This window comes from Saimiri boliviensis, chromosome 2 (genome assembly GCF_048565385.1).
Source record: "Saimiri boliviensis isolate mSaiBol1 chromosome 2, mSaiBol1.pri, whole genome shotgun sequence".
NCBI lineage: Eukaryota > Metazoa > Chordata > Mammalia > Primates > Cebidae > Saimiri > Saimiri boliviensis.
This window is the reverse complement of record NC_133450.1, coordinates 187,840,842-187,856,923: the sequence shown is the minus strand read 5'-3', so window position 1 is coordinate 187,856,923 and position 16,082 is coordinate 187,840,842. Positions and strand designations below refer to the sequence as shown.

Genomic DNA, 16,082 nt, shown 5'->3' with positions numbered 1-16,082 from the left:
CCCTGCTGTCGCCTCGCACCCCGAGGGCGGGGGTTCCGGGGCTCCGGCTCCGCCTTCTCCCCCAGGCTAGAAAAAGGAAGAATTCGGGCCTAAAAGGAAACTCGGGCGTCATCCGGGCGTCGTCTCCGGATTGCGCCGCACCCTCGCTTTCTGCCAGGGAGGGGCTGCCGCGCTTCGGCGGCTCCCGAGCATCGAGAGCGGGGCCAGAGCAGCTTCCTGCCGGCCCCGCGACCATAGAGCGCGGGCCCAGGGCGCCGCCCGCGGGTGGGGGACGTTCCCGGGACGGAAGTGGCCGAGGGAGTGTCGAAGGGAAGGCGAGGCCGGAGCCAGAGGGCGACCCGAGTAGCGGCAGGGCGGCGGGCCGGCGGGCGGGGCGCAGAGCCAGGCAGCGCAGGTAGGCCGGACCGGACCGGGCCGGGCCGGGGCAGGCCGGGCGGGGGCCTTAGGGTGGGGCCGTGGGGCCTGGCGCCGGTGGCGGGCGGGCGGGGCGCTGCCTCTCCTTCGTGTCGGGTTTGGGTCCTATTAGTGGGAGAGGTCAGCGTCCAGCGCATCTCGGCCTGGGCTTGGCGTGAAGTAGGCCGTCTTATGGGAGACAGACCTTTCCTGGGAGCAGTCCTCTGCCTGGGATAGGCGTTGGGGAGCGTGAGGAGTCGGGTGGCAGCGGGGCGCAGGGCGGGGACGGGCTTTGGTGTTAGCTGATAGCGGGCATGTGGGTAGGAAAGCTTTGGGTGAGTTGCGGATTAGGTGGGGTCGGTTTAGGAATGAGGGGTCGCTGTAGGAGTTAAAAGCTGGAGTTAAAACTTGAGTCAGTGTGAGTCAGGTCCGTTTTGGATAAGTAAGGTTTAGATTAAGGTCGTTATTTTGTTTACTGGCATGGCCAGCATACGTCATAATTTGAGTTCAGGATCGGGTTAAGGGTCAACAACAGGAATCAGGTTAGAAGCCTGTTTGAGGGATTAAAGAACGTTGGCATGCTTACTATTAAGGATAAAACAGTGAAAGGGTGAGTTAGGAATCAGGTTACAAATGAACTTTAGGCTTTGGGGTCAGCATTTAGGGTTAACATCGGGATTTGGTGCTAAAGGTAAAACGTAGATCAGTGTTAGGGATCAGGGATTGGATATGGATCTTTGCTAGGAAAGAGATGAATGTCCAAGTCAGTACTGGGAATCGGAAAACAAATTAGAGGTGGTGTTAGTATTAGGAATTTGGGGCAGCTTTAGGGGTTGTGGTTTGAGGCTAGCATAGTTGACCTTGAGCAGATAAAATTTAAGAGGTTGGCAGTAGGTAAATGCTCTTCTTTTGTAGGGAAGTTCTTTATTCCTATGTAGTTACAGAGGCTTCTTTACACCCAGAGAGATGACAAACTAATTTCAGGGTAGCGTTCTGGCTTCAGCTAGAATTGCTGGCATCTGGGATTCCAGCTTCTGTATTACATTCTTTAAGTTCAAGGCTCTTGCTGTGGCCACCACGGTTAGGGTACAGAGATTCTGGACTGTGTTGTTTACACAATTGGTGGGAAATAGGGACCCAGGATGTACAAGGCCTAGTCACAAGTTATGGACTGCCTAGGGAAGAAGAACTGGTGACTATGGGGAAGGGAAGGCAGACCAAGGAAACACTATTGCCATCGGAGAAGGTGGTAATTGAATCCCCTGAAAGTTTAGCCCAACTGCCTCCCACTTCACTTGTTCTCTAGGTATTAAGCCCACCTCTCCAACTCTCATCCCTGACTCTGTATTTCATACTTGTCCTGCCTGCCCGCTTACAGAATACTTCCTTTGCCTTTAACTCTCTCATGTTCATCTTATCCGTTCCCATCCTCAGTTCTACCTCCCTCCCCAAACCTTAGTCCACACATCCTCCCTGAATTTACCCTCATCATCATCTGAGCTTTCCCATCATTTTAAATTACTCTCCTACCATTTTCACCCAGTCCTGTACCTAACTTGCACCTGGTTATCTGCTGAATACCCTACTGCCTGCTGTGTGCCATCCCCTAGATCTAAGCCTCTTTTAATTTCTTGGTCCATTTGTAGATCCCCTTCCCCCACTCCCCAACAGAAAAGAGGAAATGAGACCCAAAGAGGAAACTGGGTCTTGCTGATCCCACGCCCAGCCAGGCCACTGACCACACCCCCATTTCACTCCCATCCTGACCCTGCCACTGACCACAGCACTATCCTCTACTCAGCCTGACCCAGCTACTGCCTATACCCCATCCCCCACCCCAGCTCCAGCTTTACTTAGACATTTCCAATGCCCCTTCACTTTAACATCCCCACCCCAGCATAATCTAGCTACTGACCACAGGCCAGTCTCTTCTTAACCTCTAATAGCCTGAGCTGGCCTCTGACCTTAACCCATCATTCCCTGACTTAGCCACCATCCATGTAATCATTTCTCCCCTTCCCCCAGCCTGATCCAATGACTGGTCATATATGTATTTTTCCCAACACCATCATCACCAGCATTCTCCCATCCTTTTCCTACACCTTGTCTTCCAGGGTGTAGAAGGCTGCATTCCCAGCCTGATGCAGTCGCTAACCCCACCCCATCTGTCCCTAGTGGCTGCTAATCATATAACCATCCCCTTTTTCTCATAGCCCAAACACATCCCCTAACCACTGCTTCATCCATACATGCTCTGTCCAACCTGATCCTTTCCCCTCTTCCCAGTTCCTCACCTAAACTCAGGCTGCCCCAGCCACTAAAGTGTCTGCCAATGATAGGAGGCTATGGGACCCTAACCTGACTACCTTAATAGTTATCAGGTCCTGTCAATTCTACCTCCCCAAATTTCTTCTGAGTGCCATTTCTTCTCAATGCCATTCTAAACTCTGGCTTCATTACCTTTAATTTGCACTAATACAGTGTCCTTCTAACTAGTCTTCAAGGTAGCTGCCAGAGTTATTTTTCTAAAATCCAGTTCTGGTTGTGTCTCATCTCTCCTCAAGACTCCCTTGGCCTCCTCTTGCCTTCTAGTAAGTAAAATTCCTCATATCCCTCTCTAGTGTTCCTCTGCCTTCCTGTCCTAACCCTGACTTCCCAACCACTGCTCCCTTGCAGGTATCCTGTGCTTCAGCCAGCCTGTCTGCTCACTTCCCTGAATGCTCCTCCATGATTTCCTGCTTCTCTATCTTTGCTTATGGTATTTCTCTGCCTGGAGTGAAAGCTACCTACCCCTAACACAACTCCTGCTGGCTGGTGTAGTGGAGAGAGCTTGGACTTTGCAGTCAGAAAGACTTGGATTTGGATCCTGGCTTCACAACTTATTATTTGGAGAAGTATTGAACAAGTATTTAACTTCTTTGAGCCTGTTTTCTGATCTGTAAAAATGGAAATAATGACACCTACTGTAAGGATTAAATGAAGTTATGTGTGCAATGCAAGTGATATAGTCAATAAATGGCAGATCACTATTATTTTTATTATTATTTATTTTATTATCTCTATTTGTTAAAATTCTAACTTAAAATGACATCTATCATGATGACTTTTTGGTTCCCCTTCCCTAACTTAAAGTAATCTCTCTTCTGAGCACACACCTTTTGACTCTTACCACATCCTGCCCTCTGTTGTGATTCTGTACTTGACTTATTGATGCATCTCGTGGACTGGGAGCCCTTTGAAGGCAAAGGCTAGGTCGTATTGATCTTGGTCCCCAGCCTCTAAAAGTTTGGCCCAGAGTCTTCCCCACAACTGGCCCAAAAGGTATGCTTGCTGGGCGAATAGAGAATGTCTGCCTCATGGGAGGAGAGACGCTAGATGCGGGGTATGCTTGTTATGGAGGTTACCTGTGTGAAAGCTGTGGGCATAGGATGGGCTCCCTACAAGAAGATAATGCAGTCCTGATGGGATCTGTGTAGGGGCTGTGTGATGGAGACAGTGTGTATGTAGACAGTAAGGTAGCTTTGTGGAAAAGAACTCTGCATAGGTTGGGTGTATTTGGAGAGAATGAGTGTGCATGTGGGTATGGAGGGACTGTGCTAGGGGAAGTTCCGTGCAGCCCTCCAGCTACCTGCCCAGTCCAGCTTTAAATGAGCCTCCAGCAGCCTGAGGCCGGATATGTCAGTCTCACCCACAACCCTCCCCCCTTGCCAGTGGTTGCGGACTCAGAGGCCAAATTTGGTAACAGACTGAGTGTTACTCCCCCATCCCTCTTATAATCTGACTGTCTTAGGCGCTTTCCTTTTGTCCCTCTCTGTAACTCCCTATCTTTCTGCAATTCCCTTTGTGGGTATCTGCCCTGACTATATTCTCCAAGTACCCCAAATTCCTTAGCCCCAATACCCTTAACATTCCATTCCTTGCTGGGATTTGACCTCCTGTCCTCCATTCCACCCCTCCAATTGCCCAACTACTTTGGAATGCATCTCAGGAATGTATTGAGGGAGGAGGAGTTCCCTGGGAGGGGGACACCGTGGTGGAGGAGTTGCTGTTCTGTAAAACGTGACTGAAAAGGGAGCAAAGTTCTTAGGCCAAAGCAGGAATGAGCTAGCTTCCACTCATACTTCCAGTGGCCTTGTTCTTTGCCACTACCACCACCCACAAATTCACTGAACAGTTCTTTGCCTCCACTCACCCTCTTGTAGCTATGTGAATGTCCACTGTGGACCAGCCAGGGAGTAAGGGTTGGCATGACTCAGCTCCCTTATCAGGGTCTCACCAGAGGCTTCTGTGCTTGAGGAAGAAGGGGGTGTCTAAATGTCCGGAGGAAATTGGGGGGGACATGCAATTTCAGCTTAGAGTGAAGGGTCCTTTCAGTCTTCCTCCTCAGCTTGTCGGACTCCTCCAGCTTCTCAGATCCTCCAGCCCAGCCCTCATTCTTTCATGGTCAACAACTCCATAACAGGTCTGTGCATCTAGGACACCAAAGCGGATAGTAATAAAGTTGGGCAAAGTGCCCTAGGAGTGGGGAGGGGGCAGAGAGCTGAAATTGGGGAGACTGGGAGAGTCCTCTCTTATTTGGGAGTAAAGACAGAGAGCTGTGGTTCTTCTCTTTTGAGACTCTGGGCTGCTTATGAGGTCAGAAATGGTCTATCAGCCACTCAGTGCTAGACCCCTGATCTATACCTTTTTCACACCTGCCTCCTGTCTCGTTTCTACACAGATTTTCAGTTCTCCTCATCCCAGCTCTGCTAACCTCTTTACCCTCTACCCATTCTTAACTTCCCTGGCTTTCAAATGCCTTCTGTATCCTAACACCACCGTCTCTGCTTCCCAACCTTCCCTTCTCATCCTGCTTTTCCCTACTTAAGGCTTGTAGTTTGCCAGGAGGGGAATGGGCAGCTTGAATTTGCTCATTCTTAGTTAAGAGGCACCCGATCCCTGTACCAAGCTGGGGCACATCATCAGCTGCCGGGCAGACTTGTCCTCTTGCAGCCTGTGTGCCACCTGCTGCCTCCAGTAGCCCCTCTAGCCCGCTGAGAGGGGGTGCCAGGAGGGTGGAGGAAGGTGAAGTAGAAATAGTTTTCTGAGCTACACTGAAAATACTGTCAGGGGAAGCAGATGAGACAGAGCAGAATTTGAGGCAGACCTGCTGAAGAGAAGAAAGCACAGGAGGAGTTGCAGGACTGAATATTAACTTGGTGACTTGGAACAAGCAAGGACTGAGTTACAAGGACTGGGTTCTTTCTCTGGCCTGCCTTGAAAATGTTTCCTGTCCTCCCAGAGTCTGTTTCCCCTTCTTCAAAATTCAAGAGTTGACCAGATAACTTCTGAGATACATCCCTTTGAGTTAGAGAATCATAATTCGGCTAGGCGAGGTGGCTCAGCACTTTGGGATGCCAAGACAGGTGGATCACAAGGTCAGGCAATCGAGACCATCCTGGCCAACATGGTGAAACTCCATCTCTACTAAAATATAAATAATTAGCTGGGTGTGGTGGCACGTGCCTGTAGTCCCAGCTACTCGGGAGGCTGAGGCAGGGAAATTGCTTGAACCCAGGAGGCGGAGATTACAGTGAGCCAAGATCGCCGCCACTGTATTCCAATGTGGCGACCCAGCAAGACTCCTCAAAAAAAAAAGAGAGAGAGAGAATCATAATTCTAGCTTGATTGCCTGGGAAGCCCAGTACAGGGGTAGGCTCCTTGAGATTCCCCCCAGCATCTCACAGGTTAGAGAAAAACTGGGGCAAAAGCAGACCCCTGGATGGCTTGAACAACTAGTATTTGGTCTCCCTGCCAGGCTGGCTAGAGTTTGTTTGCCAGGTTCAAGAGCCCTAGGGAATTATAACATCTTCATTTTGCAGAGTGGGCAGCTAAAGCCATGAGAAGGAAGGCGACATGAGAAGAGAGCTCTGAAAATCACAGACAGGAAAGAGCCAGCAGGACATAGCAGGCAACAAAGAGAGAAAAATACTGAACCAGGCAAAAATGAAAACAAGGCAAGAGTAGGGCTAAGAAAGGCTTTCAGGGAAAAGAGGCAAGAGAGACACTTAGATGAAAGTAGGGAGGTACAAATTCCAGTGGTGGGGCAGGGCAATATCCTTAGGTAGCACTGCACTGCAGACCTGTTCTTATACCTTGCAGACCAGCCTCTCCTTTCATTCAGATGTCTTAAATGGTCAGGACTCGTTCTTTTGATGTAAATAATTTTTCACTCTTTTTTTTTTTTTTTTTTGATATGGAGTCTTGCTCTGTCGCCAGGTTGGAGTGCAGTGGCCCAATCTCCGCTCACTACAACCTCCACCTCCCGGGTTCAAACGATTCTGCTGCCTCAGCCTCCTGAGTAGCTGGAACCACAGGCGCGTGCCACCATGCCCGGCTAATTTTTGAATTTTTAGCAGAGATGGGGTTTCACCACGTTGGCCAGGATGGTCTCGATCTCTTGACCTCGTGATCCGCCCACCTCAGCCTCCCAAAGTGCTGAGATTACAGGCATGAGCCACCGTGCCCAGCCCATTTCACTCTTTAAAATTATTAAACATGATGAAAACAACCTTATTACTGTCTGCTTTGGTGAGTCCCTTTCAAAAACACTCTTCCCTGGGACTCCACTATCTAGGAGGCTCTTCTCCCACCAGATGAGTGTATTCTAATACCCCGATGCCATGGGCCAGGTGTAGCCAGGCTGGAGAAAAGAAGCTGTCACCATGGTTGCACTTTCGCTGAAGATCAGCATTGGGAATGTGGTGAAGACGATGCAGTTTGAACCGTCTACCATGGTGTACGACGCCTGCCGCATCATTCGTGAGCGGATCCCTGAGGCCCCGGCTGGCCCTCGTGAGTCTGACTCCCCAGGTGGCTGGAGTGGGAGTCCTCAGTCCCTTCTTATTCCAGGCTCTCAGCCTTGAGAGTTGACCGCTTTGTCCCCAAAGGCTACTCACCCCTCAGCTCTGTACTCCATGGTGCCCTCCTTCCCCTTTAGGCCCAAGGTCATGGGAGAACTAGTCAGGGGCAGTGGTACAGCTGTTCAGCCACATTGGGGTCTTAATAATCCTAAGGTGATCCATCCTCTCTTTTAGCCAGCGACTTTGGGCTTTTTCTGTCAGATGATGACCCCAAAAAGGGTATATGGCTGGAGGCTGGGAAAGCTTTGGACTACTACATGCTCCGAAATGGGGTAAGTATCCCTTCATCAAGGACCACCACATCTCCTTCCATCAACTTCCCCCTGTTCCACCTCCTGTTTTCAGTACCCACATCTGTTGTCTCTTAGCCCTTCCCATGCTTTCTCCCTGTTACAGACAATCATAATTCCCTCTTTTGAATGAACCACTGTAGTCTTCCTTTCAGTGCTCCATTCTTCTTCCCTCAGGCTGTGTCAAGAGGAAATAATACCCATAGCTCAGAATAGGCCCCTGTCTCTTTTTCCTGCCCTAACAGGACACTATGGAGTACAGGAAGAAACAGAGACCCCTGAAGATCCGTATGCTGGATGGAACTGTGAAGACGATCATGGTGGATGACTCTAAGACTGTCACCGACATGCTCATGACCATCTGTGCCCGAATTGGTAAGGGGCCCCAGTACAGATGAAGGCCTGGGCCAGAAAGCCTCAACTCTCTCAAAAGGCATGGATGCAATGCCCGGGAAGCTAACAAGCCATCTCCTTCCCCAGGCATCACCAACCATGATGAATACTCATTGGTTCGAGAGCTGATGGAGGAGAAAAAGGAGGAGGTGACAGGGACCTTAAGAAAGGACAAGACATTGCTGCGAGATGAAAAGAAAATGGAGAAACTAAAGCAGAAATTACACACAGATGACGAGTGTAAGCAGAACCAGAAAAAAGAGGGCTTTGGAAATGGGCAGGGTGGGAAGGGGCTTCAGCATCTGCTTATGCCAGGCACTGTTTTACAACCTGGGGATACATCAGTAGGAAAACAAAGTCCTACACTCGTGGAACTTACATTTAAGTGAGGGGAAGTAGGAAATGGAGAAACAGACCAGACAGCACAGGGGCCATGGGGGTTTGGCACTGAAGGGACTCTCTATGTCCCAGTGAACTGGCTGGACCATGGCCGGACACTGAGAGAGCAGGGAGTAGAGGAGCATGAGACACTGCTGCTGCGGAGGAAGTTCTTTTACTCAGACCAGAATGTGGATTCCCGGGATCCTGTGCAGCTGAACCTCCTGTATGTGCAGGTATGGAGAGGACATGGCTCAGGCTGGCAGGAAGTGGGAGGGACTGGAAGCACAGTGGGGGTGTCTCTGCACCCACATACAACATTTGCCTCCTTGCCCTGTGCTTTCCAGGCACGAGATGACATCCTGAATGGCTCCCACCCTGTCTCCTTTGACAAGGCCTGTGAGTTTGCTGGCTTCCAATGCCAGATCCAGTTCGGGCCCCACAATGAGCAGAAGCACAAGGCTGGCTTCCTCGAGTGAGTGACCCACATCCTGTACCCTGTCAGGGCCCAGGACTCCCTGCCATTGTGACCCCAGTGGGCCTCTCCATTCTAAGCCTGCCCCCACCATCTCTTCTTCTGGGGTACCAGGGTTTGACTGATGTTGCTACCCTTTTAGTTGCCGTCATCCATTGTCTCTTCTCTGCCTCTGGAATATGAATGTAGTTTAGCATCTCTGTTCCTACCCCCACCTCTGAAGCAAGCATGTCACTTTTTTTTGAGATTCTCTGAAGAATTTCGCTACAGTAGCCAGAGGGAAACAGGGTAAAATTTTCCCCATAGGGAACATGGGTTAAAAGTCTCACAAGCTTAAAAAAAAAAAAAGTCTCACAAGCCTCATCAGCTGGTGTTCCTTGGAATGCAGAGTTTGCTGTGGCTTTCTCAGCATCCTAAGTGCGTGATCATCCTCCTAGAAAGTTCTTTCTCCTCTTGGTTCCCTGAAATGGTGCTCTAGACCCACTTTCCCTCAGGGACTGAGCCTCCAACTTAATTTTCCTTAGTCCCTTTCCCTACAATGAGAAACACAGATCACATTAAGAGTTCATACCGGCAGGGTGTAGTTGCTCATGCCTGTAATTCCAGCACTTTGGGAGGCCGAGGCAGGCAGATCAGCCGAGGTTGGGAGTTGAAACCAGCCTGACCAACATGGCAAAACCCCATCTCTACTAAAAATATAAAATTAGCTGGGTATGGTGGTGCATTCCTGTATTCCCAGCTACTCAGGAGGCTGAGACAGGAGAATCGCTTGAACCCAGGAGGCAGAGGTTGCAGTGAGCCAAGATTGCACCATTGCACTTCAGCCTGGGCAACAAGAACAAAACTCTTGTCTCAAAACAAAACAATAAAAAGTTCTGCTGGGCACAGTGGCTTATACCTGTAATCCCAGCACTTTGGGAGACTGAGGCGGGCAGATCACAAGGTCAGGAGTTCGAGAACAGCCTGGCCAACATGGTGAAACCCCGTCTTTACTAAAAATAAAATTAGCCAGGTGTGGTGGCAGGTACCTGTAATCCCAGCTACTCTGGAGGCTGAGGCAGGTGAATTGCTTGAACCTGGGAGGCAGAGGTTGCAGTAAGCCAGGATTGTGCCATTGGACTCTAGCCTGGGTGACAGAGTGAGATTGCATCTCAGAAAAAAAAAGAGAGAGAGAGTTTATAATAAGTCACCTCTATTTCAGAAGATAGTCTAGACTATTCCCTCAGAGTCTTCCTTCTCTCCAAAGATAACACTGTCCTAGGTATTTCATCATCCCCCTAGGCCAACAGTTCATGGCCCACATGTCCCCTGATGCTGTCTACCACATGCTGACCCTCCCTTTTCTGGTGTAGCCTGAAGGACTTCCTGCCCAAGGAGTATGTGAAGCAGAAGGGAGAGCGTAAGATCTTCCAGGTGAATGTGGGTAGGGGAAAGTATTTGGGATGACCTCGGAGCTTTGCTGCTTAATCTTACTGACTAAATGGCCCCCCGCCTGCTCCCCATCTCCCCTAACCCTGCTTTCACCCACCAGGCTGTTATCCCAACTTACCTCTGCCAAGAAAGCAGACAACTTGGGCTTTTAGTCTCAGCTCCATCCCTGCTTTTGCTGTGCAATTCAGTTCAGTATTCTTGTATTCTTTTATTTATCTCTAATTTGGGATAGCATTGCTTGCCCTGTGTGGGACTGATAGGAAGATCAAATGAGGTAGCAGATCTGTAATTACTGTGAAAGAGTATAGTCTTTGTCCACGTGTAAGGTGTTATCCCCACTCTGAATACTCAACCCAAAAGGCCTTTTCTTTGCCCTTCTACTTCCAAACTCTCTGTTCATATCTCCAGAATGTCTGCAAGTTCCTTGACTATATCCCTTGACTCATCGCTTCTGCATAGCTCTTTTCAGCCCCGATCCTGTTACCCTCATTCTCATATCTTGCACTCTTAAACCTCTCCAGTGTCCCCATAATTCTTTCTCATTATGGTTAGCATCCAGCCTTAGTTCCGTAGCTGTGATATTAAACTCTTTGCTAAATTCTTCCCCATTTTATGCTCAGGCACACAAGAATTGTGGGCAGATGAGTGAGATTGAGGCCAAGGTGCGCTACGTGAAGCTAGCTCGTTCTCTCAAGACTTACGGTGTCTCCTTCTTCCTGGTGAAGGTGGGTTATGGACCCTTTTCACTGCCCTCCTTATTTCCCACTCTTTCCCTTTTCTGTCTCTGAAAGTCTCTGACCTTTCCTTTAGTCACTTTTCCTACCATTCCCTAAGAGTCCCATTCTCTTCCTTGCTTTGACCTTGTGAAAACCTGCCTGTTGCCGGACGCAGTGGCTCACGCCTGTAATCCCAACACTTTGGGAGGCCAAGGTGGGTGGATCATGAGGTCAAGAGATGGAGACCATCCTGGCCAACATGGTGAAACCCTGTCTCTACTAAAAATACAAAAATTAGCTGGGTGTGGTGGTGCGTGCCTGTAGTCCCAGCTACTTGGGAGGCTGAGGCAGGAGAATTGCTTGAATACGGGAGGCGGAGGTTGCAGTGAGCGGAGATTGGGCCACTGCACTCCAGCCTGGTGACAGAATGATACTCTATCTCAAAAAGAAAAATAAAACTTTAGAAAAAAAAAAAAGAAAACCCGCCTATCATTAGCCCTTCCCTCCCTACCGTGCATTCTCCCTTGTCCATTAACCCTCCAGACCACCTCAACATCCCTATGGTTTTATTCACTTCTCATTTGACCTCTGACCTGTAAAACACCAACCTCTGCCTCATAGGAAAAAATGAAAGGGAAGAACAAGCTAGTGCCCAGGCTTCTGGGCATCACCAAGGAGTGTGTGATGCGAGTGGATGAAAAGACTAAGGAAGTGATCCAGGAATGGAACCTCACCAACATCAAACGCTGGGCTGCCTCTCCCAAAAGCTTCACCCTGGTGAGTCTGGTGACTCCCAACAAGAAAGTGCTTTGGGAGTTTCAGAAAGGGGGCAGCTACAGAGGTCTTTCCCTTCTCTTGGGGTAAGTATACTGAGTATTACTCCAGAAAAAAAAAAAAAGAGTAGATGGAGAACCTTCCTCTGGGGAGTGTGAGGCTTGAATGAAACAGGTGATGAACTTATTTTTTTAAATCAGCAGAACAAAATTCTTATCAGCAAGCTGAGATCACAGGAATTTTTGCAGGGGTGGTAAAAGGAAAAATGTGATAACTACCCTCTTTCAGCAGCAGCTATATGCAGTAAATTTTTGACTTTATATTACAGGGTTATGAATTGAAAACTGATATGAATTGATGAAGTACCCCAATGACATAAATTACAGGAAATGCTGTTTTTCCCCTTTTGGATACTAGGGCTAACCTTAAAGTATGGCCATTTAATGCTAAATATTACATCCTCCCAATTTTATCATGAGAGTAAAAGTAAGAGACTTCCTAAATGATACGAATTTTAAACTGTGTAGTGTAGAGGCTACTCCTCAGAAGTAAAAAATTTTCCTCCCAGGAGGAAAAACGAGGTTGAAGAAAGGTGGGCATCCTCCAAGTTGGCACAGGAAGGCATCTCATCAGTTCAACCTTGGGCCTCTTATCCTAGCCATTTCCATTCTGGATAGATTCGAGCTTTCCTGCTGAGTCCCCCACCTTGTCACTCTAGGATTTTGGGGATTACCAAGATGGCTACTACTCAGTACAGACAACTGAAGGGGAGCAGATTGCACAGCTCATTGCTGGCTACATCGATATCATCCTGAAGAAGGTGAGCACTGCCTGCCCTGGCCTTCTCCTTATTTCCCCTTGCCTTCTCCTTTAGAAATGGGCACTCAGGTTGCTTGAACCTGGGAGGCAGAGGTTGCAGTGAGCCAGAATCGCACCACTGCACTCCAAACTGGGCAACATTGAGACTCCGTCTCAAACAAATAAACAAAAAAGAAATGGACACTCAGCTTCTGCAAAATGGCTGGTTGCGGAAAGAAGAGGTTGCCTTTTCTCCACTTCCCTCTTCTTTAACTATCTTAACTCTTGTTCCTTTTTTCTTCCTACAGAAAAAAAGCAAGGATCACTTTGGGCTGGAGGGAGACGAGGAGTCTACTATGCTGGAGGACTCAGTGTCCCCCAAAAAGTACGAAGGGAGTTGGGTTGATCCCATCCCCAGGGGGTAGAGAAGGCAAGGCCTGACTCTAAGGACTCTTTCGGGGTGGTGAGTCCTTACAATGGTTCTTTAACTAGTTGCAGGCTGTAGTGAGACCTCACGTACCTGCAAAGGTAGTGTAACTCAGTGGGAGGGGTAGAGCTGAGGAGTCTTCTGTGAGCTCAATAGTTCTTCCCTCTACAGGTCAACAGTCCTGCAGCAGCAGTACAACCGGGTGGGGAAAGTAGAGCATGGTTCTGTGGCCCTGCCTGCCATCATGCGCTCTGGAGCCTCTGGTCCTGAGAATTTTCAGGTGGGCAGCATGCCCCCTGCCCAACAGCAGATTACCAGTGGCCAGATGCACCGAGGACACATGCCTCCTCTGGTAAGTGTCCCACTTAGGGCCCTTCTCTCAACCTCAACTAGGCCGAGCCAAGAGTTAGGCAGTCTTTTCCTGGGTCCCTATTTGTATTTCTCTCCCTAGCCTCTGGTTCTCTTTTTACTTTCTCTTTTCTCCAAACATCCATTCCAGTCCCTGTTTCTCCCCACTTGTCTTAGACTTCGGCCCAGCAGGCACTCACTGGAACCATTAACTCCAGCATGCAGGCTGTGCAGGCTGCCCAGGCCACCCTGGATGACTTTGACACCCTGCCTCCTCTTGGCCAGGATGCTGTGAGTATGGGATGGAGGAGAGGCCAGTGGTACTGAAGCTGGGACCTCAAGGGACAGGGATGGGGTGAACCAAACCAGAGCACATCTTGAGGTCTTTTCCTCTCTCTTTCAGGCCTCTAAGGCCTGGCGTAAGAATAAGATGGATGAATCAAAACATGAGATCCACTCCCAGGTAGATGCCATCACAGCTGGTACTGCGTCTGTGGTGAACCTGACAGCAGGTAGGCCGGATGCTAGCTTCCAGGTGTGTGATGGGGCAAGGGGGTGCTAGCGTGCGCAGGCATGCATGTGACTGGTTTCATGTGTGACTGGGCCTTGACTCATTATGGAAGGTACTGTGTGTGTGCGTCTCTCTGTGGATGTGTGTGTGACTAACCGGGTGTGACAGTGCTCCTTCCCCAGCCCATCGTCTGGCCTGCCTTGTCTCTCATGTTCCTCTTATTCCTTTTCCCTTAGGGGACCCTGCTGAGACAGACTATACCGCAGTGGGCTGTGCAGTCACCACAATCTCCTCCAACCTGACGGAGATGTCCCGTGGAGTGAAGCTGCTGGCCGCCCTGCTAGAGGATGAAGGCGGCAGTGGCCGGCCCCTGTTGCAGGCAGCAAAAGGCCTTGCAGGGGCAGTGTCAGAACTGCTGCGCAGTGCCCAACCAGCCAGTGCTGAGGTCAGGGGCCACAGGGTTGGGTTAGGGTGGAGACAGGGTTCAAGCCCAAGGAGAAGGGGCAATCCAAGCCACAGGATGGAAGCATGGGTCCCATGGGCCTGTGAGACCCACAGGCATGTGGGCAGGGATTGGGCAGCTTCTGACTGGTGTTCACTCTCCACAGCCCCGTCAGAACCTGCTACAAGCAGCTGGGAACGTGGGCCAGGCCAGTGGGGAGCTGTTGCAACAAATTGGGGAAAGTGATACTGACCCCCACTTCCAGGTTGGTGACTTACCCAGCCCCCCAGAACCCCAGCTTCTAGGGAGTACCTTCTGTTCCTGAATCCAGTTCTTAGTCCTGGCTTCCATGAATTGACCCCTGAAAACCAATCTGAACCTCTGTCTCCAGGGGATGATATTGGCAACTTCTGATCTGTCTTTTAGGGGTTAGAATTCAGAACATCTGAATCCAGACTTAACCTGCTAGTTTACTCTTGGCCCTCATTGATAGTATTTTTTTTTTTTTTTTTTTTTTTTTTTGAGACGGAGTTTCACTCTTGTTACCCAGGCTGGAGTGCAATGGCGCAATCTCAGCTCACCGCAACCTCCGCCTCCCGAGTTCAGGCAATTCTCCTGCCTCAGCCTCCTGAGTAGCTGGGATTACAGGCATGCGCCACCATGCCCAGCTAATGTTTTGTATTTTTAGTAGAGACGGCGTTTCACCATGTTGACCAGGATGGTCTTGATCTCTTGACCTTGTGATCCACCCGCCTCGGCCTCCCAAAGTGCTGGGATTACAGGCTTGAGCCACCGCGCCCAGCCTTGATAGTATTCTTTAGGTTAGCCCCTGTCATTGTTTCCCTCTCTTCCCCATACATAGCCCTTGCTCCAACTTGAGGACACCCCACAATGCCATAGACCATGCCACCCTGAGGATAGTGTTCCTCTAACTCTCCCCCTTTCCCACTCCATGCCAATTTCCTCAGCTGACTTTTCACCCTGGATTTCCCATGCAGATATGTGCACCCAGAGGGGCTGGGGTTCGATCTCCCCCCGATTCCCCTACGGTAACGGCCTCTGGCCTGGGCCTTCCCAGCTTTGTCCTCTCTGAGCCGCATACACTCGTTTCTGTACCTCTCCCTCAGCCTCTTGGGGGACCAACACTTGGTGGGAGATGAGGAGGCCTGGCAAAGGCAGGCTTTGGGAAATGGGATCAGGTAGGGCAGTACAGGGAGTTGTTCCCAAGACTCCAGGATGACCGCTTCTGATCCAAGATCAAGAAGTGATGTAAAGAAGCTGGGGGTGGAGGGATCCCAGGCGCTACCTCCTTTCCTCATCCCACTGTAACAGCGCTACCCCTTCCTCTCCCCATCATCATCGAGTGTATTCGCCTCATGTGTGTCTCCATTTGGTGTAGGCTGTATTTCTCTCGGTGTGGGTTTCTTCCTTTGGGGGGGTCTGTCCTGCTGGGTGCTCAGGGCAGTGGCTCGGAGTAGGTTCTGGTTGCTTCTGCGTACACTCTCCTCTGATTGGATCAATGGGAATAATGAAGCAGCTTATGCCTCTGAAAAGTGTCTGAATCCCAAGCCCAATCTCACGTCATGCTAACTGCTGTTTTCTCACAGGATGTGCTAATGCAGCTCGCCAAAGCTGTGGCAAGTGCTGCAGCTGCCTTGGTCCTCAAGGCCAAGAGTGTGGCCCAGCGGACAGAGGACTCAGGGCTCCAGACCCAGGTTATTGCTGCAGCAACACAGTGTGCCCTGTCCACTTCCCAACTAGTGGCCTGTACTAAGGTGAGCTCCAAAGGTTGCTCTAGTCTGTG

At 50.0% G+C, this 16,082-nt stretch overlaps 1 protein-coding gene across 4 annotated transcripts in view; it reads left to right on the top strand.

Moving 5' to 3' along the window:
* The first annotated feature begins 250 nt into the window (after positions 1–250).
* TLN1 (talin 1) overlaps positions 251–16,082 on the top strand; it is a 35,841-nt gene continuing 20,009 nt past the window's right edge. The window contains exons 1-19 of one of the 4 annotated variants that reach the window (XM_039475050.2): positions 251–394; positions 7,065–7,227; positions 7,470–7,567; positions 7,831–7,960; positions 8,066–8,218; positions 8,450–8,592; positions 8,704–8,831; positions 10,184–10,244; positions 10,883–10,987; positions 11,600–11,755; positions 12,471–12,572; positions 12,859–12,935; positions 13,149–13,329; positions 13,503–13,616; positions 13,729–13,837; positions 14,073–14,281; positions 14,445–14,543; positions 15,277–15,327; positions 15,886–16,053. In XM_039475050.2, the coding sequence (XP_039330984.1) occupies positions 7,098–7,227; positions 7,470–7,567; positions 7,831–7,960; positions 8,066–8,218; positions 8,450–8,592; positions 8,704–8,831; positions 10,184–10,244; positions 10,883–10,987; positions 11,600–11,755; positions 12,471–12,572; positions 12,859–12,935; positions 13,149–13,329; positions 13,503–13,616; positions 13,729–13,837; positions 14,073–14,281; positions 14,445–14,543; positions 15,277–15,327; positions 15,886–16,053 (2,214 nt within the window). In that variant the 5' untranslated portion in view covers positions 251–394; positions 7,065–7,097. Of the gene's footprint in view, positions 395–3,465; positions 4,856–6,677; positions 6,964–7,064; positions 7,228–7,469; positions 7,568–7,830; positions 7,961–8,065; positions 8,219–8,449; positions 8,593–8,703; positions 8,832–10,183; positions 10,245–10,882; positions 10,988–11,599; positions 11,756–12,470; positions 12,573–12,858; positions 12,936–13,148; positions 13,330–13,502; positions 13,617–13,728; positions 13,838–14,072; positions 14,282–14,444; positions 14,544–15,276; positions 15,328–15,885; positions 16,054–16,082 lie in introns of those variants that run through there. The other 3 variants (XM_074395031.1, XM_074395030.1, XM_039475052.2) reach the window with 3 other exon arrangements.